General features: G+C 45.9%; 1 protein-coding gene and 1 long non-coding RNA gene across 2 annotated transcripts in view; both read right to left on the reverse strand.

The window, feature by feature from the left end:
* Positions 1–25,918, reverse strand: part of PAPPA (pappalysin 1) — a 160,207-nt gene that overhangs the window by 118,428 nt on the left and 15,861 nt on the right. Inside the window, exons 2-3 of the mRNA XM_072985014.2 lie at positions 14,759–15,830; positions 3,240–3,385 (exon numbers count right to left, since the gene is read on the reverse strand). Coding sequence (XP_072841115.2) covers positions 3,240–3,385; positions 14,759–15,830 — 1,218 coding nt within the window. The remainder of the gene's footprint in view (positions 1–3,239; positions 3,386–14,758; positions 15,831–25,918) is intronic.
* LOC144585149 (uncharacterized) lies at positions 5,882–7,668 on the reverse strand. Its single transcript, XR_013539663.1, has 2 exons — positions 6,547–7,668; positions 5,882–6,444 (listed from the first exon to the last, which is right to left on the reverse strand). It is a non-coding gene; the product is annotated as an uncharacterized LOC144585149 (long non-coding RNA).

Below are 25,918 nucleotides of genomic sequence, written 5' to 3' on the forward strand. Positions count from 1 at the left end.
GTGATGGAGACCTATTTCTCCTAACTAGGGAGGTGAAGAAAATTGATCTTGTTTGCACTCCGGATGCGTCGTCTTCACACTACAAATAGCTGATCCACGATCCTTAAGCCATCAGGCCAACGCTTGGCACATCCACATCACCAAAGATGGCCACTTATATCTTGGTGAAAAAAGAAAACAAAGAGGGGGAAAAAAACATAATCACAAAAAGAAGTGGGGAAAAAAAATCCAGATCTGCATGCCATTTTCTAAACTAGTTTATAGAGGCGGTTGCAAATTTAGAAACGATTCTTCGTAAGCGAAAGAGAGCTGCAATACACACCATACAGATTAGCTCAACTTGACCAGGTCAAAGTGGCAGTGCAGATTGCTAAGATCTCCTCTTTTCTTCCCCTCTACCTTCTCAACATTTTCTTTTTGGAGGGAGGTGGAGAAAAAAAAAGCCCCCGATATGGATCTATTTTTTTTCCTTCATCTGTCATGAAATCTAAAACGATCGCAGAGGATCTGAGCAACGGTGCCGATTTCATTTCATTTTGTTATTAAAGACATATTGGATTTCTCAGAGGGGGAAAAATATAGCGAGATTTGTCAGAAGGTACTGGCTGAGGGAGGAAGGGGCAGAGAGGGGTTGTTAGAACAGGAAATTAATTTCTTTCCGTCCTCCTTCGGCTTTTTCTTTGTGAGTCGACTTCAATCTATCCATGGAAGATTGCATTATTTAATAGTATTATTATTTCTACTGTTAACCTTGGTTTTTTTTGGGAGGGACGCAACTTTCGAACTCTGGAAAACAGCTGAATTTAGGGATAAATGACATGGTCGTGGACAATGATGTGCTAGTTGGAAGAACCGAGAGACAACCAAGGGGCCTAACGAAGGCCAGGAACTGGTCCAGCAGGAGGTGCTGCAGGAGAATAGAACAGCACACCAATTAACCCAAATATCTGGTTATCGGAATTAAAACGGACTGCTCTTCTTTGCTAGCTGCAGACTCCAGCTCACAGTTGAAACAGTTCTGGACCCCTTGCCTTGGTATCATCCTGTGAAATCATGGGACTTGTAGTTGGGGAAGCTAATAAAGACCTCCTGTGCCAGAAAGCTCCCGGAACAATGGCAGAGAAGTCTAGAACCCTCACTCGATGACCAGCACCACGACTCTGGCATCCATCTGTTAGAACTGTGTCCGGCAGATATGTTTCTCGGGTTGTCTCCTTCGACTTTCAAGCCGGTCACTTTCTCTGTCCCTCTTTTATTTTGGAAAAACAGCCTCAACCGAAAACAGAGCATTGGTCCTACCAAAGGGAAGAAGGCCGTAAGAATAGCCATGGTGGACCCATCCAAAGACGGATCCAGCATCCTGCTCACATTCAGCCAACCAGCCGGAGATGAGGGCTTCAGCGTCTTCCCACTTGCGCTGCCTGCCAACGGACTGAAGAGAAGCATATGTGGCCACCTGTGACCGCGGAAATAGACATGGCCCCTGAGTGGTAGAAGGATCTGTGTTTTCGGACTACAACTCCCATAATTCCTTAGGGAGCATGGCCTTCTGTCCCAACACTGCCCGCATGGACTAGTGGGGATGGTTCTCCAGGACAAGAATGCGTATCAGGATTCAACCTGGAGCCGAACGTCTATCATTGAGCTGTGGCCCTTCTTGAATACAACACCATTTCCCCGTAGTCTACCATCCAGGAACAAGCCATGCCTAATGCTGGCTGTCCCCCACCCCCAAACTTTGGAATGCCCTCCCTATAGAGATCCGCCTGGCTCCAACACTTTTGGCTTTTCGGCGCCAGGCAAAAAAGATCTTTCTGTTTAGCCCGCATTTTAAATAGCATTCTTTAGCTGGCCATATGGGCAGCAGGCTTTATTCATATTAATGTTTTAATGATTGTTTTTAATACATAGGGTATTGTTATAATATTGCTTATTTTTAATGGTTTGAATGTTTCTAAAGTTTTAATATTGCTGTACGCCACTCGGAGGCCACCGGTAATGGTGTGGCTAAAAAAATCTTGCAAATAGATAGATAGATAGATAGATAGATAGATAGATAGATAGATAGATAGATAGATAGATAGATAGATAGATAGATAGATAGACGGACGGACGGACGGACGGACGGACGGACGGACGGACGGACGGACGGACGGACGGACGGACGGACGGACGGACAGACAGACAGACAGACAGACAGACAGACAGACAGATAGATAGATAGATAGATAGATAGATAGATAGATAGATAGATAGATAGATAGATAGATAGATCCTGCTTAGTTTCTTAAAGCAGATCAAACCACCACAATTCCACTGTTAGGTTGGTAGACCAAGTAACACAGGTGAGTCTGTTGGTCCATGCCTCTGGACATCACCATCACTGACCGGCAGCAGAGATTTGAGACAAGATTTGTTCTTAGTCCCGCCTGGAGATTCTTGGATTGTCTCGTGAGCCAAAGGGGTATTTCCTCCTAAAGGTTACATCTACAACGCAGGCAACGGCCAAGAGGCTTTTCACGCCAACACAATCACCATTTCTTCAACAGCAGGAGCATTTCGGGGTGGGAGGCAGGGGGGGAGAGAGACCCTACCCAATTTTTTTAAATGCAAGGCACAAGGTCTTATGCATGAAAAAAAAAAAACACTTCCACCGATCTGGTCCTGCGATGACCCCAGCTATATTCAGACAGAACAGAGAAGACTTATCGTGGAGTGGCTGATCCCACCCGTCCTTGCTTATCTGACAGTCCTGGCTTCGCCAATAAAAAGTTGGTTCTTTTCTCCACCCATCTTTGGGGAAGTTTTTATCCTCTTTAGGGTTTTTTTCTCCCGATGCCGTATCCGGCCCGCTCCCTCTCTAGAACATCTCCTCTTCTCATAACCTTCGTCAATTTTACCCTCCATGCCCTCCCAAGCGGCTTCCCTGTAAAAGGTGACATTTTTCCAGCCTGACCTCATATGTGAAATACCATAACATGCTTAGGGTTTATAATCTAATATTTTCCTGGGCCCAAGCCAGGAAGCCCAGAATGGTGAATATTTTTGTTGTCTTGGTTTGTTTCTGATTTCATTTCCTCCTCCTTCTGTTCCCCCTTTTAAAAATAAATTCCCTGGGCTATTTAAGGCAATTTACTGGAAATGGTCAGTAATTGGAACAAAAGTTAAGGGCATCTCAGCCCTTCTTCCGTTGTCCCTCTGGCGAGCCCCAAAAGACGGACTCTCCCCCCAAGACTCACCCAAGTGGACCAAAGCTTCTTTATCCCAGGGGAAAGTGGCCATTCCGGCCAGTTCTTCTTCCGAGGAGTTAGCAAAGAAGATGTTGAGATGCGTGGAGCCGTCCAGTTTCAGCTTGTTCTTCAGCTCTTTGACGTCCAAGTACGCCCTGCAGCGCAAAAAGGGAAAGCATGAACGAGAAATGAAAGCACTCCCCCTCCAAAAAAAAACACAACAACAAGCTCTTCAAGTCATCCTCTGTGTGGTTCATCAGAGGTGTCGGTCCCGCTTTCCGAGTTTTATCTTCTTCAGGAAGACCCCCTGAGACAAAAATACTGACCTGTAATCAACAGTGGAATGCTAAAAGGAAGGATATCTATGGAACATAGCATCACTCTGAACAACCTGTCCGATTTCAAAAATGGTTGAAGGTTGAGGTTGGCTAGGGATCGGACGGGAGATCACCCAAGATCTCCAGACAGGGCTAAGATGGGATGGTAAGAGGCACCTTGGGAAGCTATTGTGTTTTGGTTGGTGAAAGAGAGGGGAACATTTCAGTTCAGTTCCTTTCTGGAAGGTTTACACAAATTTTCCCACTTCTTCATACCTAAGGGGAGGGGGGAAAAAACCTGGAAGTGAAAGAACAAATTAATGCAGGCGAGGGAAAAGAAAAATCGAAATGCGAGCGAAAGTTAAAAAGGAGAAGAAGGACGGGTTTCCCCCAGCAGTTTATTTCATTGCTTCTGCCGAGCCGGGACCCGTGTTTCTCCCTAATTGTCATTCTCAACGGTTAGTAGCAGCGGGGGCCAACGGGAGGGAGAAGAGGCCGCGGCATCAGGGTGGCTAACGGGAAGCAGCTCGCTCCCCCCTGGAAAAGGACCCAGGCGGGTTTGCCTGTTGTTTTGCTGTCTACAAATGAGGCAGAGAATATTGGGGCCGTTTTCCCCACCCGGGCCCTGTTTTAGGTAGAATGGAAAACCCGAGAAGTGCCTGCGGTGTAGTTTATGCAGCGGCTGTCTTAGAAAGCAAGGGTTAAGCTGATGTCAAAACCCCTTTTACCGGCCCAAGGACGTTGACCGGCCGCGATTCTCTGGATGCCTCATTAGCAATGCAGACAAACACCTCATGGGAAAAGAGCAAGGGAATCAGATACTCAGCGCTCGGACGCAAGAAGCCTGTGCCTACGACAGGAGCATCTCCGAGTCCGGGCAACGCTCTCCGAGAGCGGCTTCTTAACAAAGGAGGAGAAGCTGGTTGTCAACAAAAGAGAGAAGCGTTGGGCCAAGAAAGCAACAGAGCATCTATTGACCGAGGTGGAAGAGGGTGTTGGCCTCTGCACATTTGTCACTGTTTCTGTCCATTTCTTAGTATCTCGTGGCCAGTTCAGAGGTTGGGAGTTTGATTCCCCCCACCGGGGTCTCCTTGATACGGGCTGGACTCCTGGGATCCAGCCGTGTTGGTTGAAAGCAGGATCATACTGCTTCATAGAATCACAGAATGGTGACGTTGGAAGGGGCCTGCGAGGGCATCAAGCCCAACCCCCTGCTCAACGCAGGAATACCATCAAAGCAGACCTGCCAGGGGGTTGTCTAAATTTATCTCGAAGGCCTCCAGCGTTGGAGCACTCACCAACTCCCGAGGTCACTGGTTCCACTGTCGTACTACTCTAACAGTTAGGAAGTTTTTCCTGGTATTCAAGCAAAAACTGGCTTCAACTGTGTTGGGCAGACAAAACTCACCATCTCTTTCCGACCGGCATTTCATCACATTATTTTTTTTTATTTTTTTTTTTACCTCACACACAACCGAAAGAGCTCCAGGTAGGCTCAAGATGGATTGATGTCCTGAATGGAAAGTGGCAGCTCTGACTTACCCACCCGCTCATCTAAACTCAGGATCCAGTACAGAATGCAGCCTAATCACTGTCAGAGAACTACGGAGTCGTTCTAAGATTCTAAGATTGTTATTATATATGGAAGGAATAATCCTGGGCAAGGAAAAAAAACCATCCAAATCATATAAAACCCTGGGTTAAAAGCTAAACTAGCAACTAAAATTACAGAGCTAAATGAATCTTCTCGCCATTTTTGTCCCTCCTCCCACAAGCCGGATTAATCTCAAAGCTGAGAATTCAAAACAATGAAGTTCTCTCCTCTCTCACAGATCAAAATTGAGATTCGTCAGCTCTAAACACCATTCACCCAGTTCCATGACACCTTGACGCTCACATGGTGGAAGAGGTTGACTCTGGTTTCGTGAGAGCCAAAGTATTCCCTCTGGGTTTCAGTCTGTACTTCCCAGGAGCTAACCATGGTACTGAAATCCCCACCCAAATTAGATTCCACAACTTGGAGAGCTCTTTCAAAGTTCAGAAGAAAACCCGGAACAGATCCGTCACTCTGCAAAAATCAAAGTCCCTGGCAGGCACTTGCTGTTGTGCCAGTGGCCTTGTCAGCACAACTGGAATGTTAAAAATGTGTAACAATTGATAATAATTGCATGCCACCAAGTCAATTCTGACTTATGTGACTCCCAGTTTTTCCAGGTAGAGAGAAATCAGAAGTGATGTATTTGTCCTTACTTCTGGGGGGGGGGGGTCATCCTGCAACTGTGCAGCTTCCCCAAGGCTACCCAGGCTGGCTCTTCTCTCAGGAGGCCCAGAGCAGGAATCAAACTCCCAACCTCTGGCTCCACAGCCAAAGACCTATACTGCTGAGCTATCCAGCCACTCAAAAAAAATTAATAATAATAATAATGTGTAGGGAATTCAGAAAGCCTCTTCAAATCATGGGTTAGATCCAGACATAGTTATACTTAAGAGGATTAATATCTGACAGTCACCGATATCAACGACTCACTTAAGTCCCATTGACTGTAACAAAACTAGTTTGAGTATATTTATATCTAGATCCAACACAACATTGCAGAATAAGGATGGGAAGTTCTTTGTCTCCGTTTGATTGACATTTCCCCCCATCTGTAATTCAAAAAGGAGACAGCAAGAGACCGCAGCCCTCTGAAACAGAGGACCCCTCCCTTGGAAACGATTGTTGGGGGAGAAGATCTTCACAGGCAGGATTCTGCTCATGTTTCTGATTACTCTCTACCTCTGCGTTTAATCTCTACCTAATTACTCTCTACCTCTACATTTAATCTCTACCTGATTACTCTCTACCTCTGCATTTAATCTCTACCTGATTACTCTCTACCTCTACATTTAATCTCTACCTGATTACTCTCTACCTCTGCGTTTAATCTCTACCTGATTACTCTCTACCTCTGCGTTTAATCTCTACCTGATTGCTCTCTACCTCTGCGTTTAATCTCTACCTGATTACTCTCTACCTCTGCATTTAATCTCTACCTGATTACTCTCTACCTCTGCATTTAATCTCTACCTGATTACTCTCTACCTCTGCATTTAATCTCTTCCTGATTACTCTCTACCTCTGCGTTTAATCTCTACCTGATTACTCTCTACCTCTGCATTTAATCTCTACCTGATTACTCTCTACCTCTGCATTTAATCTCTACCTGATTACTCTCTACCTCTGCATTTAATCTCTACCTGATTACTCTCTACCTCTGCATTTAATCTCTACCTGATTACTCTCTATCTCTGCATTTAATCTCTACCTGATTACTCTCTACCTCTGCATTTAATCTCTACCTGATTACTCTCTACCTCTACATTTAATCTCTACCTGATTACTCTCTACCTCTGCATTTAATCTCTACCTGATTACTCTCTACCTCTACATTTAATCTCTACCTGATTACTCTCTACCTCTGCATTTAATCTCTACCTGATTACTCTCTACCTCTACATTTAATCTCTACCTGATTACTCTCTACCTCTGCATTTAATCTCTACCTGATTACTCTCTACCTCTGCATTTAATCTCTACCTGATTACTCTCTACCTCTGCATTTAATCTCTACCTGATTACTCTCTACCTCTACATTTAATCTCTACCTGATTACTCTCTACCTCTGCATTTAATCTCTACCTGATTACTCTCTACCTCTACATTTAATCTCTACCTGATTACTCTCTACCTCTGCATTTAATCTCTACCTGATTACTCTCTACCTCTGCGTTTAATCTCTACCTGATTACTCTCTACCTCTGCATTTATATCTCACTTCTCCCCCTCCATTTTAGTCACCACCACCACCATCATCATCTTAAAACTGCAGGACTGGAAGGCATCCTAAGGATCATTGAGTTCTTCCAACACATGAAGTAAGTTAGAGCGAGATGGTCAGTGACAGGCCACCCAAGATCACCCCATGAATTCTGCCGCTTAATGGGGGAATTGAACCCAGGGCCCCTGAGCCCCAACTCTAACCTCAATGCCACACCACCACCCTTCTTCCCGGCATTTCGGAGGCTACAGACTTCCTAGATCTTCACACTCATCAACGACTGTCCGCTTCTGTAACGGAACAAGCTGCTTATAATGCCAGGAGATGGGAGGCCGGAGAGAAATCCGAACATAGTTCTTCAGGCGCTATCGTCTCAATGGATTTCTGTCCCAGCCAAGGGGAAAAAAAATTTGGAGACGTCCACAGGGAAGGGGTGGGCTGGAACCTCACGGAGATGGGAAACCCAGAAACATCTCTTGGTTAAAGCCGGGAACTGCATCAGACCCACAAGCGTCTGCTCGCAAGGGGAGCAACCAGAGGGGAAATGAAGGAAGGGGCAGCCTTCAAATTTGGGCAGAAACTCCTCGAGGACAGGAAATAGCTGGCGTGTTTCTCCTCTCCCAGCCAGTGGCGTGTGTTTTGGCCGGCTCCACGTGGTCCTCTCATGAACCGCTTTGCTCTTCTGTGCCGCCGCGCTGGGTTCTTAGCATTCTTCGGGAGACGTCCGTCCCCAGGAGGAAGAGAAAGCGGTTGGGGTTGGTGTGGGGCCAAGAGTTTCCAGTCCTTCCCTCAAGGGTTCCCCAGTGGAAAAAAAGCAGTCATCCCCGACCCCACCAGCTCTCTACAGACCTTTTGCTCACGTCGCTGGCTCCAAAATAGTTCCCGGCCGGGCGCCCACAACCCCCCAGTTCCGGTGAATCACAGAGCGAAAAGCCAGCTCCTCGGGGACCAAATGGTTGAAGGCTTTTGTTTCCATGATGGGGCACTGTTGACCTTGAGACCAGCGGTCAAGGAGATGTCACAGAGACATCCTGAAAGACGCAGTTCGATGACCGTCAAGGCGAATCCCATGTCCACCACCACCACCACTCCCTACAACCAGGGGACAATGCACGGCTCTCTGAAGTTCCACAGAAGGAGGAGAGTTCTCCTTCTACGGGAGAACGGCCAAAAGGAGAAGGATCTTCTTGAGAGTTCCTTCTGAAAAGTCTCCCCATGCTTTCTTCCACCTCCAAGACCTCGTCGTTGCCTGCACAGAACATACAGAGCAACTACACCAACATCTCGGGGCCCCAGATGTCCTTGGCCTACAACTCCCAGAAATCCTGGCCAGCACTGCTAGTGCGGGAGGCTTCTGGGAGTTATCGTCCAAGCACATCTGGGGTCTCAAGGTTGGGAACTACAGGACTAGACAGTTAATTGGGATTCGCCAATACGATGAGACCTTAACAGTCCAGAAGGAACAAATCATTTAGGGTTAAGTCTTTTAGAAAGTATACTACCTTTTGAATGCTTCGGCAATAGCTAAGATGCAACTAGGAAACGTTTATGATTCTAATGTAACATGGAATAACTTTACACTTTTTGCAATGTAACTAAATCTTCTTCTAGTTACTTTCATAGACTCAGGGGGCAGTCATGGGACCCTGTTCGTTCTTCACAATGAACTTTGTATTGTATCCAAACTACTCTCCACCAGAGTTACTTTTTAGAAATGTAACTATTATAATTGTTTCCCCTGGAACTGTAACAACAACAAATTACTTTTGGCAAGTAATAAATTTCCAGTTACTTTTATGAAGCCAGGAAGCGACTTCTGGCTTAGGTAGGCATTTGCCGGTGATCACAGTACGTCAACATGTCCTCCGAAGCTAAACAAAGCCTCCATGGCCAGAAGCACTGCTCCCATGGAGCAAGTAGGACTATTGATCCCATGTGGCACTTGTCATCTTCCTTGTGGTCGCTACTGGGATGAGAGGGTGGCTTTGCATGAGGGCTCAGAACTCTGTGGTCCCCCTGATGTTGAACTGCCGGATCGCTCAGGGGTTGAGGTCTCTGCCTACAGAGCCAAAGGTAGGGAATTCGAATCCCCCCACTGGGCCTTCTTAACAGGGGCTGGGCTCAAGGATCCCTAGACTCTCTTCCAGTTCTGCAGGTCTACGATCTCTATAATATTGCTATCAATCCCTCTGTTGCATCAGTGCCAACTTGGGCTGAACAAGGTCTTCGATTTGCGCAATGGGTCTCGTTCAGCGAGGCTTTTTCTCAACCTTGCTATCCAGACCAAGCTGACGGCAGGTCCTTCTCTTCCCTCTGCGAGCCACCCTTGCAGTTACTTGGGTCCCATGACGGAGGACATAATGTCAGTCACTCGGGCCCAGGCCAGAGGGAACCCAGGAAGCCAGATGCGGAGGGCTGCCAAAGGCGCATTTCAAAGCCGTGAGTTCAACCCTGGAAGGCGATCAAAGCCTCCCGCACTGTCAGTAGAATATTTCCTTGATGCATCTCTTTCCCACCAAACAAAGAAAACCCAAACGTGCTCTTCTGAAATGACAGAGGGAGTTTTAGGAACACACACCAACGCTGCCCCATCCCGAGAAACACTGCCAAGTTGCCTACATGTCCATCAAAGATCTTCTGTGCCAAAGTTTGCTTGCTGAAGACTAAATAAATACTACAAGCTCTCTTGGAGGTTGCTGGCCATTGATAACGCATCAATAGCACATGAGCCATGTTAGGTCAAACCCAATATTCTACCCACACAGTGACCCTTCTGGAAGGCCACCCAAAGTCTACCTTGCTTCATTGCCCCTGGCACCCGTCCAATGCCCATCGGACTCATATTTCTAAGTTAAAGTTAGTGAGACACACACCATACCCAATACAGAAACAGATATACAGATGACTAGCGGCTTCCCGCGGCCGAAATGTTCATTCATTTTGGCATTCGATAAGAACCGTGCAAATTTGCACTTCCTGAACCAATGGGTGAATCGATCCTACAAAACCCATCCACAGTTTTCCGGTTTTATGCATGCAGGTTGGCATTTGGTGGGACCATTCCCAAGATATCAGCAATAACAAGCGTGCATACAAAAATGGGCTAGGATGGAAATGTGTGCTCCAAAATATGTATAATCCTAGGAGCAACCTGTATGTTTTAGGAAAGCATCGTCAGAGGCCCTGAACTGCCCTGATAACAGGTTTAGGTGTAGAACGCTATAATGCTAAGTGGGCCATATTAGAATCACAGAATAAATGAGTTGGAAGGCGACTCTAAGGCCATTGAGTCTAAACCCTTAAAGGATGCAGAAATCTAAATCAAGGCAGACCTGACAGAGTTTTGTACAGTTTTTTCTTGAATGCCTCCAATGCTGGAGCACTCACCCCCATACTGCTCTAACAGTTAGGAAGTTTTTCCTGCTATTCTGCTTAAATCGGATTTCCTGCACCTTGACTTTCTTAATCTGAGTCTTTGAACTGCAAAGCTGGAAGGGTGATCTTAGAAACCATCCAGTCCAAAAGGCACGGGGGGGGGGGGGGGGAATCTGCAGCCTGATTCCTACACCACTGAACTCTTTTACACTCCCTTTGGGGAAAGAGGATGATCATTCGGCAACCCAGAAAACTCCTGGCACTGGCCAGTTTCCATAACTATTCTTGTCAATGGCCTCTATACTGTCTTTAATAGTCACTGGCTGAGCTAGTGGGAATTCTGGGGGTTGTAGTCCAAAAGCACAAAGCAACACGACTCTACCTGGAATTCCCACAAGAGGACTCATTCCTACAAATCCAGGGTAGGGAACATGTGACCTCCAGGAGGTTCTTGAACTGCCACTCCCTTCATTCCTCACCGTTCCCTATGCTAGGGCTAGAACTGATGGGGGAGTTCCGTAGCCCCATCGTATCTGGCAGATCTGCCCATGTCCTCAAGGTTCTTGGCCCATCGACCATTTCCGCATTTTATTCTGTAAAGACACTGACTCATCAATAACGCACAGCAAAAGCAGAGAAAGGAGAGGGGGGTGGAATCATATCACTCTCCAAGCAAATTCCACCCTCTTTTTTTTCTGTGCTGTTAATTTTACTACATCTTTTGGTAGAATTTCAACGTGGAAACTTTCCTGGCGCCCGTCCTGCAGGTTTCCCCTTTCTGTTAAAACAGTTCTATATTTTGGGTCAACGTCCTCTATTAATAGCTGCCTTACGATGCTATTTTAAAAAACGCAGACGCTCGGTTGGGATCGGAAAGCCGTAGCCTGCTCTAGCGAAGAGGCGTGGACGTCAGCTTGGGTTTGACGTCATGAGGTTGAGCCACTTTCTGGTTGGGAGTCAAAAACAGGAGAAGCTCATGAAGATGTCTGCCAGCACTGGGGAGGAGAAAAAAAAGAACGGAGAAAGCCACAACGGCCAACTCACTGAGCTCTGGTTAAAGCAGTGTTTCACCAGATGTGCTTGGACGACAACTCCCAGTATTCCCATCCAGCACAACTAGGGGTGAAGGCTTCTGGGAATGGAAGTCTAAGAACATCCGGGGACCCAAGGTTGGGAAGCACAGGTCTAAAGGAACCGCTATGCTTCACTGGGCTTCCAGACTAGGAGACAAAGTCTCAGAGTGAGGCTTACTGGAGGAGAGAGAAAGTTCAGTTTTCAATGTGAACTGCCGAGGAGTCCATCATCTTCCCTTCCCAGATGGTGCCAGGGCTCACTGGTTCAATGCAAAGATACCTGCAGACCTTCTGTGTTCCCTTCCCTCCCAAGTCTTCTCTCCTTGGCATCACAGAGAAAAGGGATTTTCCGTATTCATGGACTTGCAGCCTTCAGTCATCCACAGGAATTCCCTCAGCCAGATTCTTGGGGGCTTTAGCCAAAAAAAAAACAACAGCCCTTTCAGGTGTCTGCCATCACTTGGCTCTCTCGGGCATGATGGAAACAGTAGAAGTGGTTGGGCTTAACTAAGTCCTATGTGACATGCAAGGCACTATGGGCCTGGTAGTCTCTCTGTCTCTTATACAGGGTAGCTCTGTAACTAGCTGGGGAATTACTGCAGACTTCTCTAGGCTATAGTCCACAAATGCCAAAATTCCCATGCCCAGATGTAAATCTTTGCTTTGTCTCACCATCACAGGCCATCATGAGGAATCTGAAACTTCTTCTCCCCAACAAAGGAAGGGGAGGAACGTTTCCATCTTTGTGGGAAATAATCCGCCCCTATGCCAAACCTGGGTGCTCTGTGCAAATCAGCTGCTTTACTTTAGTATCAGAAGCACCAGATGGGTTGCTCACCTCTTTCTTAACAGTCACTGTTTCCTAGACAGACAGTGCCACGCCGTAGTACAAGCTAGACCAGGACAGAGAAGACCAGAGGTCAACTCAGTCATGGTCCGTTAGGTAGGGTCAGGACCCATCAGGGGTTGGAAGAGAGAACCCTAAGCTTCAAATCCAGTGCAGAAATGCAGCCGCCTGTGGAGGACAAGAGGTACATCCTTTCTCTGCCACCTCCCAGAAGACAAGTAAAACATTTTGTAGGCTAGTAACATTTGCAGCCTTATTTACAAGGCTGCATTGAAACGCACCTGAACTAATAAATACACATATACTTCCATGTGACAGTTATTGCAAAAGACGACACCAGACTGCCTTTGAAACCACCCAAACAGGCTCTCCGAATCCATATCGGCATGCAAATCTCTTTCACCATGCGGTGCTCTAAGGATCATTCCCCAGCAGTAAAACCTCGCCTGCTTTTGCAGTCTGACTTGTAATGTTCTGATTTAGTTTATTGCTGGCATAAAAGGCTCGTTAAAAAAGCCACATTCCCTCGCCCTGGGGAACCTTTTGACGCAGGACACAAAGGAGATAGTATTTGTAGACCGTCTTTGAGCAAGGCAGAAGGTGTGGGAGAAGCAGGTGAAAACAAAATCTTATAATCCTCGGCTAAGGTAGTAAGTTCAACAGTGCAGGCCACGCAAGGGTAACAAGTACAGAAGGACTGAATCAATGGGATCTACTGAAGTACCAACGTGCCATTTGGCCACTGAGTCATTAGGTCTACTCTAGTCGAGACCCACTGAGTCACCACCCAGTCATTGTTAAGGTCCTATAATGAACATGGTTTAGACCAGTAGTTCTCAAACTGGGGTCCCTAGGTGTTCTTGGACTGCAATTCCCAGAACCCTTCACCACTCACCGTGCTGGCCAGGATTTCTGGGAGTTGCCGTCCAAGAAGATCTGAGGACCCCAGTTTGAGAACCACTGGTTTCAACCACGACCATTCTAGAAGCTTTGAATTTCTAGTGCCATTCATGCTCTCTCCTTCCTTTCTTCTGCCTCCACCAGCAGGGGTATAAATGTCTGAAGACATGAGCAAAACTAAGATATCCCCATCTCTACTCAGGACAATTAACATCCAGAAAGAAACAAACACCCAATAAATAAAGCCAGTCATAAATACAATAAGAGACAAACACTACATAGAAAGTAACCATCAAATCAAATCAAATCAATCAAATCAATCAAATCAATCAAATCAATCAATCAATCAATCAATCAATCAATCAATCAATCAATCAATCAATCAATAATAACAACAACAACACACAACAGCAAACAGGCCATCTAAAGATATTACCGTATTTTTTCCGTGTATAAGACTATACTTTTGTCTAAAATCTTTAGACTAAAAATTGAGGGGCGTCTTATACACGGAAGTAAGCTGAGGAGAGAACAAAAACAAGTGGAGGGGAAAGCAGGGATCAAAGCCATCCTGCAGCGCTTTGATCCCTTTCCCCCTCCACTTGCTAAGCCCCACTCAGATTTCTTAATTTTGGATTAGAAAAGTGGGGGGGGGGGGTGTCTTATACATGGGGGTGTCTTATACACGGAAAAATATGGTATATGAAGAGAGAATGCTCTCAAAAAAACAGCCTGGTTTTGAGCATCCCCTTGAAGGTTGTGGGAAAGGAGGCCAAGCATAGCTTCACTGGGAGCCCTTTCCAGAAAGGAGAGGCCCACAACCGAGAAGGTCCTGTTTCTGGCCAAGGACTTCCTGGCCTCCATTGGTGTGGCAACCCAGAGGAACATGGCCTGAAAGGAGTGGGTGGTACAGGTGGACGTTTTTAGGAAAAGATGCTCCAACAAGTATCAAGGTCCCAAATCGTGAAGGGCTTTATAGGTAAGAACCAGCGCCTTGAACCTGGCTCGGTACGGCAACATCCCTTGTTCCGTTCCAGATCTCAGTTCTGTGAGACTCAGAACGAGAAGGAACTCCTCAACTAAAATTAAAGGGGAGAGGATTTGGGGTTAGGGTCTGTGGGGTGAAACAGGAAGGGTAAGAGCATGGACAGGCTGGTTAGAGTTACAAGGACCTTAACTGGCCAAAGAACACACCTACCTGTGGGGAGAATCTGGATCGAAGCACGTCTTGGTAACATCGGTTATCTGCGGGTTGCAGCAATCCCCACCGTCAAAGTTGTACCTCTCGTAGTTACAATCCATATCACACACACCGTTCTGCTTCTTCTTGTTGAACGAGGAATGGCGCACGTGACGGCAATCTCCGCCGTCGTACCCCGTCAAGGTATGGTTGCACTCCGGGTCACAGTTCTCGTCTCCAATCTTGCTGATTTCGCAGTTGGCGAGGACCAGGCGGTGCCGCAGGGAAGAGTTCCTGACGTCCAGCACCTCCAGTTCCCAGGTGATGTTGTATGGTCTGAAAGCATCGTTGAGTTGCTGGTGCTGGTACTCGATCTGCTGGAGGCTGACGGTGGGGTTCTGGTGGTGGTCGTCGTAGATGTTCACCACCCGGTAGCGGACGGCCTTCGGATGGCGGAAGCTCGAGAGTTGGTTATAGCTGGCGATGACCTCCACGTTGTCGCAGACGGTTTGCCCACATGGAGGAGGATCGAGGCTGGTGTCCAGCGTATAGCCAGGATGAGAAATGAATTCAATTTGAGGAAGACTCGGGTTGTCTTTCATGGGGGACCAGATGCTTTTCACATTCAGTAAAGTCTCCTGAAAAATGAGCTGAGGTAGAGGAGCATCTTCCCCTTGAGTCACCAGGCCCATGTCCGACAGGATATCCTTCTGAGACCGGGCTGTTCTCCAAAGACTGAAATGTTCTACGTAGCCTCTGTAATTCTGGTTGAGAGCATTTCCTCCTAGCATCAGCACTTTACACTTTAAGGTCAAGGGGCTAAAGATACTCCCCACTTGTTCCCCGCTGGTGGCCACCTGGGCGCCGTTGACATAGAGCTTCATCCAGTGCCCGTCGTAACTGATGGCAAGGTGAACCCACTGATTCGGGAGGTAGCTACGATGATCCGTGATCGTTGTGACCTTCCGGGCCCGATCGGTCTTCAAAGAGAAGAAATAGCGGGGGTCTCGGTTGCCCTGATCGCTCACGTTGTTGATCCCCAGGACCCATCCTCGGTCAAGAGTTGTGTACGAACACTTGTCATACAATCCTACGTGTCACACACCCCCAAGAAGAAAGAGAAAAGACAAGTAAATATGGGTGATGACAGCATGAAAAGATTATTCCATTGAGTCTAATTAGGAAGAGAGTGATTTTTTTTTTCAAACAATAAACCAACTGGCACAGGACCAAGAGGCACTAGACATTCTTGTGTGTAAGTGGCCATGAATAAAGGGGAAAGACTGCCGTATCTCAGTAAAGGTCAAGAGCTGTTCTAAGCCCATGACGTAAATGGGACTCCCATTCTTGGTCCAGAACAGGGGAGCGAGCAAGAGCTTCTTCATAATTTCTTAGCGGTGAAATTGCGCCAAGAAACCTCATTAACTTTGTGTGAACTGTCAGCTTGACGTCATTCGTTTGGATCAAATCTTCGCCAAAGGGATTTTTTTTATTTATTTTTTTTTTTTGCCTCTAGCCATTTCTCAGCGTCCCTGACAAAAAAAAAATCACAATTCCTAGAATTCTTTGCGAATACTGGTGGTGCTGGAGCTCACAGCTTATTAAATCTTAACTTTCTAAATCTTGTACAGTCGGGTCATCTGTTCTCCTCACAGCTGTACCGTGTCATAACACACTGCACAGCTGAGGGAAGAAGGGGTGTTCCGCATCTCAGAGAGCAATTGGGTGACTTTCTTGTGAGCCGAGGACTTGTTAAAACATGGCTAATCAGAATTTGATCTGTCCATCCAGTTTGGGGGTCCATCAAGCCCATTGGCTCCCCATCTTGGGTCCTCAGATGTTCTTGGACTACAACTCCCAGAAATCCTGGCCAGAACAGCTACTGGTGAAGGCTTGTGGGAGTTTTAGTCCAGGAACACCTTACAGGTGTTCCTGGACTAAAACTCAAGACTGGGAACCACTGTCCTAGATGGTTCATTGTCTGGTTTTCTTCTCTCAAGTATCACCTCGTGAACTTGCAATTTGTCCACAAAGGGGTCATCTGCAAGAATGAGCACTTCTGGAGGAGGACACCGCTGCTTTTTCTGGCATCGGAAGGGGTACATTAAAAATATGTGGCCCATAAAATGACCTTCATCACAACTCTGCATCTTTTACTTTAAGGGAATTGAGCTACAGGACAAATGCAGAGGGGCGAAGGACGTGATACGGATGCGGTGGGCTCACCATGATGGCCAGTCGACAAAAACAAGACCATACACAAACAAGTTTCTATCTCTTTATCCTCTCTCCCACACATACATACATCACAAAACAGTGGCATTCACTAAGGAGAAGGTAACGCTGTGGGCAAACCTTCTCAACTTGCAGGTTGAGGGGATCTGCCTCTGTAACAACATCTGAAGGGCCTTATGTTGACCAACCCTCTCAGCTTCATAAATGCCCTCCTGAACATACAGTTGTGCCCCGCTTTACGATTACCCCGCATTACGACAAATCCGCTTCACAATGACGTTTTTGTGATCGCTTTTGCGATCGCAAAACGATGGTCTAAATAGGGTTTTTTCGCTTTGTGATGATCGGTTCCCTGCTTCAGGAACAGATTCTTCGCAAAACAGTTTTTTGTTAACAGCTGATCGGCGGTTTCCCCCTTCATGGATTGCTGCCTTGTCGTGGTGAAGGGGCTTGAGTAACTCAGAGAAGCTATGGGCTATGCCGTGCAGGGACACCCAAGACGGACAGGACATAGTGGAGAGTTCCGACTAAACGCAATCCACCTGGAGTAGGAAATGGCAAGCCACTCCAGTATCTTTGCCAAGAACGCCCCATGATCAGAAACAAAAGGCTAAAAGATATGACGCTGGAAGATGGGCCCCTCAGGTCGGAAGGCGTCCAACATGCTACTGAGGAAGAGTGGAGGACAAGTACAAGTAGCTCCAGAGCTAATGAAGTGGTTGGGCCAAAGCCGAAAGGACGCTCAGCTGTGGACGTGCCTGGAAGTGAAAGGAAAATCCAATGCTGCAAAGAAAAATACTGCATAGGAACCTGGAATGTAAGATCTATGAACGTTGGGAAGCTGGAGGTGGTGAAACAGGAGATGGCAAGAATAAACATCGACATCCTGGGCATCAGTGAACTAAAATGGACAGGAATGGGCGAATTCAGCTCAGATGATTATCATATCTACTATTGTGGGCAAGAATCCCGTAGAAGGAATGGAGTAGCTCTCATAGTCAACAAAAGAGTGGGAAAAGCGGTAATGGGATACAATCTCAAAAATGATAGAATGATGTCAATACGAATCCAAGGCAGACCATTCAACATCACAATAATCCAAGTTTATGCACCAACCAGCATTGCTGAGGAGACTGAAATTGAACAATTCTATGAAGATTTACAACAACTTCTAGAACTGACACCAAAGAAAGATGTTCTTCTCATTCTAGGGGACTGGAATGCTAAAGTAGGGAGCCAAGAGATAAAAGGAACAACAGGGAAGTTTGGCCTTGGAGTTCAGAACGAAGCAGGACAAAGGCTAATAGAGTTTTGTCAAGAGAATAAGCTGGTCATCACAAACACTCTTTTCCAACAACACAAGAGGCGACTCTATACATGGAAATCACCAGATGGGCAATATCGAAATCAGATTGATTATATTCTCTGCAGCCAAAGATGGAGAAGCTCTATACAGTCAGCAAAAACAAGACCTGGAGCTGACTGCGGTTCTGATCATCAGCTTCTCATAGCAAAATTCAAGCTTAGACTGAAGAGATTAGGAAAAACCACTGGGCCACTCAGGTATAATCTAAACCAAATGCCTTATGAATACACAGTGGAAGTAAAGAACAGATTTAAGGAACTAGATTTGGTGGACAGAGTGCCTGAAGAACTTTGGATAGAGGCTCGTAACATTGTCCAGGAGGCAGCAACGAAAACCATCCCAAAGAAAAGGAAATGCAAGAAAGCAAAGTGGCTGTCCAACGAGGCCTTAGAAATAGCAGAGAGGAGAAGGGAAGCAAAATGCAAGGGAGATAGGGAAAGTTACAGAAACTTGAATGCAGACTTCCAAAGAATAGCAAGGAGAGACAAGAGGGCCTTCTTAAATGAACAATGCAAAGAAATAGAGGAAGATAACAGAAAAGGAAAGACCAGAGATCTGTTCAGGAAAATTGGACATATTAGAGGAACATTTTGCGCAAAGATGAACATGATAAAAGACAAAAATGGGAGGGACCTAACAGAAGCAGAAGACGTCAAGAAGAGGTGGCAAGAATACACAGAGGAATTATATCAGAAAGATTTGGATATCCCGGACAACCCAGACAATGTAGTTGCTGACCTTGAGCCAGACATCCTGGAGAGCGAAGTCAAGTGGGCCTTAGAAAGCCTGGCTAACAACAAGGCCAGTGGAGGTGATGGCATTCCAGTTGAACTATTTAAAATCTTGAAAGATGATGCTGTTAAGGTGCTACATTCAATATGCCAGCAAGTTTGGAAAACTCAACAGTGGCCAGAGGATTGGAAAAGATCAGTCTACATCCCAATCCCAAAGAAAGGCAGTGCCAAAGAATGCTCCAACTACCGTACAATTGCACTCATTTCACACGCTAGCAAGGTTATGCTCAAAATCCTGCAAGGTAGGCTTCAGCAGTATGTGGACCGAGAACTCCCAGAAGTACAAGCTGGATTCCGAAGAGGCAGAGGAACTCGAGACCAAATTGCTAACTTGCGCTGGATTATGGAGAAAGCCAGAGAGTTCCAGAAAAATATCTACTTCTGCTTCATTGACTATGCGAAAGCCTTTGACTGTGTGGACCACAGCAAACTATGGCAAGTTCTTAAAGAAATGGGAGTGCCTGACCACCTTATCCATCTCCTGAGAAACCTATATGTGGGACAGGAAGCAACAGTTAGAACTGGTCATGGAACAACTGAGTGGTTCAAAATTGGGAAAGGAGTACGGCAAGGCTGTATATTGTCCCCCAGCTTATTTAACTTATATGCAGAATACATCATGCGGAAGGCTGGACTGGAAGAAACCCAAGCCGGAATTAAGATTGCCGGAAGAAATATCAACAACCTCCGATATGCAGATGATACCACTCTGATGGCAGAAAGTGAGGAGGAATTAAAGAACCTTGTAATGAGAGTGAAAGAGGAGAGTGCAAAAAACGGTCTGAAACTCAACATCAAAAAAACTAAGATCATGGCCACTGGTCCCATCACCTCCTGGGAAATAGAAGGGGAAGATATGGAGGCAGTGTCAAATTTTATCTCCCTGGGCTCCATGATCACTGCAGATGGAGACAGCAGCCCTGAAATTAAAAGGCGCCTTCTTCTTGGGAGGAAAGCGATGACAAATCTTGACAGCATCTTGAAAAGCAGAGACATCACCTTGCCAACAAAAGTCCGAATGGTCAAAGCTATGGTTTTTCCTGTCATGATGTATGGAAGTGAGAGCTGGACCATAAAGAAAGCAGACCGCCGAAGAATTGATGCCTTTGAATTGTGGTGCTGGAGGAGGCTCTTGAGAATCCCCTGGACTGCAAGGAGAACAAACCTATCAGTTCTAAAGGAAATCAACCCTGAATGCTCACTTGAAGGACAGATCCTGAAGCTGAGGCTCCAGTACTTTGGCCATCTCATGAGAAGAAAAGAGTCCTTGGAAAAAACCTTGATGTTAGGAAGGTGTGATGGCAAGAGGAGAAGGGGACGACCAAGGATGAGATGGCTGGACAGTGTCTGCGAAGCAACCAACATGAACCTGACACAACTCCGGGAGGCAGTAGAAGACAGGAGGGCCTGGCGTGCTCTGGTCCATGGGGTCACGAAGAGTCGGACACGACTAAACGACTAAACACAAACACGATCGGCGGTTTCAAAATGGCTGCTGGGTAATTAAAATGGCTCCCCACTGTGTTTAGGGACGGATTCCTCGCTATAAAGGCACCAAAAATGGCCGCAGTATGGAGGATCCTCGCTGGACGGTGAGTTTTTAGCCCACTGGAATGCATTGAACGGTTTTCAATGCGTTTCAATGGGCTTTTTATTTTCGCTTTATGACGTTTTCACTTAATGGATTATCACCGTTAAGCGAGGCACCACTGTAGTTTCTACTAACTGTTTGCCATAACCTCCATGGTTTAGATCTCCATGGTTTAGATCTCTATCTGCAGAGCCAGAGGTTGGGAGTTTGAGGAGGCACAACGGGGGAATAGGGGCAGGACTCAAGGACCCAAAGGGTCCCTTCCAGCTCTGCAGTTCTAAGATCATCATCATCATCATGACCCCATTGATACAATATAGGTGATCAAATGGTCCCATTTCATGCCTCTTTTCTGCACCTGTTACTCCAAACCAAGCCCTAGTGTACAAAAACGAACCGTTTTCTTGCAAAAAATGCGAATCCTTCCTTCCTTCTCGATGCCGTTATTTCGCACGGGCCTCTTCCTTTTCTATCTTTGGGCAGGAGAGGCCAGAGTGAGGCAGGCCTTTTGTCCCGTGAGCACACCAGGGTGTTTTTATCTTCAAAACAACTTCTCCAAACCAGGTCTGAGCTGACCACAGCCATTCCTGGTCATTAGAAGTGAATGGATGGGCATAGGTGGGGGAAGAACCATGTTGGTTTGGGCTGGCATTGAGACCCAGGACAAGGCGAATCATACTTAGGAGGCACAGGGAAAGCTATCGAAATTCAAGCTAGAGGAGAGAGGCTAAGGCCACACCGTCTTCCAACCCGGTAACAGTGGGTTAAGATTATTTGTCCTTTCACCGTCAGAGCGGGCGGGATACTGGACTTTCCAGAAGGGTGACTGCATCTTATTCCATCTACGTTGTTGTCCTTTGCTGCTTGTAATGTGTGTGTGCATCTGATGGGGACATGGGAGAAAACCTTCTCTATGGCTGCTCCCGGACTCTGGAACTCCCTCCCACTGGAGGCCAGACTGGCCCCCTCTCAGCTGTCCTTCTGAAAGCAGACAAAAACCTTTCTCTCCAGGAAAGCTTTCCCTCTGGGGCTGCCTGCCTGAATTATTTTCTTTTGCTTTGTTTTATGGATTGTTGTGCCTTACTGGGTTTTTTTTTTTGAGTGTTGCTTTTGTTTACTATTTTCTAGTGTGTTATTTGACCCTTTCTAGTATTTGTATACTTACTGTGTTTAACTTTAAATATTGTCTTTTAAAGATGTGAGCCACCTTGGGTCCTTTTATTTTAAAAAAGGCAGGGTAAAAAATATTTAAAATAAATACAGTATTTTTCCGCGTATAAGACTATACTCTTGTTGAAAATCTTTTTAGACTAAAAATTGAAGTTTGTCTTATACACGGAATTAAACTGAGGAGAGAACAAAAACAAGTGGAGAGGAAAGCAGGGATCAAAGTGATTCTGCAGCGATTTGATCCTTTCCCCCTACACTTGCTAAGCTCCACTTATATTTCTTAATTTTGGATTAGAAAAGTGGGGAGCGTCTTATACATGGAGGTGCCGTACACACAGAAAAATACGGGTAAATAAACGTTCAGAAAAGCTAGCTTTTCACAGTGGCACTTTTTTGTGTGCAGCTTGTGGAAGTTTCAACGAGGGGGAAAAAATGCTCCTTGCCTTATTCTTGTGCTGGAGGCAAAGGCATCTTCTGGAACTCAACGGATGTTCAACACACCACCTCTCTGGATACAGACAGACAGTCTACCTCAGGAAAAATGATGAACGGACTAGGATTCTGTTAAAGGATTCACTGTGCCATGAAGCCACACTTCAAAAAGACCACGGCGCGGGTGGAAGAAGCATGGGTGGCCACAGGGAGGGTTGGACTTCGAACAGATAGGGGTTGAGGGGTGCCGGTCGGGTTCTCAGGAAGGAAAAGCCAAAGTTGGGGGGGGGAAAGACAAGAAAAATAACAATTCCCCATAACTTCTGGACGTTGTCACTGCCCAGCTTGCTGAGAGAACACAAGCAAAGGTGACAGGACTTAGTTATGAAAGGGGAATTTAGGTCAACAATCAAAGCTGCAGTCAGGGGCCCATGAATGGGGAGTTAAAGGTTGGGGCTGCGTCCTTCCCCCCTCGCATGCTTTAATCGCTTAGTATCAAAGTCACAGCGGAACGCTTGAAAGAGCAAATATTCTACAGGAACCTATAGGAAGCTTTTATCTGTCCAGAGGAAAATAATTAAAAGAGACAGATTTGGGTTAAGTATTCCCATGTTCCATGCCATGGGAGAACGTCGGAAAAGATCCACCCAAGCACTTTTCCCAACTTTCGGCCTCCGACGACGACTTTGAACCCGTCACGATTTGCACTCCTTTTCTATATAATTACGAGGAGGGTGGGAATACCTTTCCTTCTACAAGCCTTCCTCCCCTCCCCGTCACCGTCTTCCACACGAACTTTAAATAATTCAATACTCCAGGGAAAATCAAAGGGAAGACACCATCCATACCACTCCTGTAAAAAGCCCCCGGGGGCTGTCGTGGGAAGCAAACCGCCAGTGGATAAAAATAATGGCCACCTCTGACAACAGTCCAGGGGGGACAAAAAAATAACTTCTCGCCTCTGGTGGAAAGTTCATTCAGAACCCCTCTTTCTAAAATCAGTGGTCCTACACAAACCACTTCTGAACAGCCTCTCCACAATCACGTGATGGGTTTCATCCCTCGCTCCTCCACTTTCTTGAAATACTTCCCAGGAAACAATGCCGTGACTGTCACATGCTTTTCTGAATTGAACAAAGCTGTGTGGATGAACGCTGGACGTTTTCGGAACATAACTATCTCCGCGCACACGATGATGATGGTGAGCAGACAAGACAGAAACACACCCTAGTACCAGAAGTAAGAATTCATGACTTTTCTTTCTTGTTCATGAATCATCCCGCAAACAGCCACTTTGACAATATGTCACCTGCCAGATGCTTCTTTATTTTATATGATTGAGAAATTATAAAGAAGGCCAGACTAGATATTGTGCGAAGTCCTCTTCTTAACTTCACTTCTCTAGAAAAAGCTACCTTCACCTGGACGTCATGAAGGCCGACATCTTCATATCCCTGTTTCACATAACTGGCTCCTTTTAAAATAAATGCCTGTTGCCTACCAAACAATACACAACAGCAACAACAGGGTGGAATCAAACTCCCAACCTCTGGCCCCACAACCAAATAGCCAAACCGCTATACTACCCAGCCGTTCATCAACCACAACAATGGGGTGCCACTGAGTCTATTCCAATGTATGTTAGTTTTTGGAGGGCTTCCTAAGTATAAAGTACTCAGAAGTGGTTTGCTCCTCCTGTCTTCTCGTGGTATCTCAGAGCTGTGTAGCTTGCCCCAGATTACACAGTCTGGCTCTTTGGCAAAGAAAATAGGGAATTTGTAAAATTAACCATCCATGATGCCATCAGTAACCAGAAGAACAGAAAACACAGAGACCTCAGTTCTGAAATGACAGATTAGACGCTCAGGACCTCAGAGCAGTTCAAAAGTCATTCTTCGGCCTCTCTCTGGTCGTGACAGTTCTGAGAGTGAAGAAACAAAGACATATATCTGAAAGGTCCTTAGTGTTTACAGAAAGGCTACACAAAGCTATCAGGATCCAGAATAAGAGGGAAAGATAAGGATGCCACCAGCCAAGACAAATTGCTGGCTATGCCATGATAAACACATACCTTATTAGTAAACACACGATAAACACACGCCTGAACTCACATACTACAGAGGGAAGGCCACAAGAGAGAAGGAGCACAGCCTTTCACTTACTGATGATGTAAATCCTTACCTATTCTTTCTCTTTTGGAAAAAAAGGAATGATTAACAAAATCAATTCTGTGTACTCAGAAGTGGTTTGACCCTTCCTTCTGGGGTAAAGCTGGCTCGATTTGGAGTGGAGAATCAAACTCCCAACTTCTACCTCCACAGCCAGATACACTTTTCCAAGTTAAGGCTGGCTGGAAAGCTCAGTGGTTTAGGCATCGTGATTCACAATGAAATATAGGAACAGACAAAGCTCCCCCATACTGCAGGAATTGGGCCAAGATGCCTTTCAGTGCCTTGGTGGGAGATCCTTGTCTCTCCTGGTCATCTATATATTAGCCAGGCTCAACTTGACTTAATTGCAACATCAGGTGACATAAGGCAAGTTCAGTGTGGTATGATGGACATGACGATGGTGAGGATGATACGGTTACAGGAGGCACGCATGGCTTAGGAGCTACATGCTATTGGTTGTCCTCTTGACCAAACTCGGAGCTCACGAGCAAGGCTGCGAAGCTGCAGCTGGAGGCACAGAACAAGTATTATTGTCGTTCCAAGAAAGTGGAATTTGATATTAGGGACAGAAGCTATCTCAGCCGGTGTTCAGCTTCATTATTCATTAAGGAAAGGTGAATGCGCTCTTAACTCACTGATTTTAAAAAAACGTTTTTTCAAGTATTTGTAATCTTTTATCGTTCCAAAGAAAGTTCCCTCCTTCCTAAAGGCCGGAGACCCCAACTCTAATGTTTATGCTTTCAGTTATCTTAACATAAGGATTATTTGTTTTCTCAAAGGCTTTCACGGCCGGGATCCGATGGTTGTGGTGCAGACTCAACTATCCCACAAAACTGCACCAGAGCATGGACAGAGTTCTGACTGCTGTCCTCTGAAGAGGCCGGCCACAGAGACTGGCGAAACGTTAAGAAGAAAAACCTTAAGAACATGGCCAAACGGCCCAAAAAACCTACAACCATAATTATTATTTATTTTCTTGTTTGTCAGACCTAGTTACATTTAAAAGCATACATCTGGATGCGAAAAACCTCCAGTAGAAAACATATTCATCCCATTCACCTTACTGTTGTCTGAACACAGCCAGAAGAAGGGGATGCCCAGCAGAAGCCAGCACTTGGACCATGTAATATTCCTCCTCCACCTTTTCAGTGAGGGTGTACCCTCATCCGTCCCTTGGATTTTAGAAAAATAACCGGACGTTATCGTTCAGAGAACCGTGCTATATGAGTTACCCCCAAAGGAGCGATGATCATCCTCATTAAGTTACATTGATAATGCAACAGAATTACAACTTCTTTTTTTAAAAAAATTAATAAATTTATAAAACAAACATCCAACCTAAACAACATAAACCTAACACCACAATTAAATACAATTACATAATACACCAGTGCCACCATCACCCTCAGGGCTAGCATT

The sequence above is a fragment of the Pogona vitticeps genome, chromosome ZW-PAR, assembly GCF_051106095.1.
Source record: "Pogona vitticeps strain Pit_001003342236 chromosome ZW-PAR, PviZW2.1, whole genome shotgun sequence".
Taxonomy (NCBI): domain Eukaryota; kingdom Metazoa; phylum Chordata; class Lepidosauria; order Squamata; family Agamidae; genus Pogona; species Pogona vitticeps.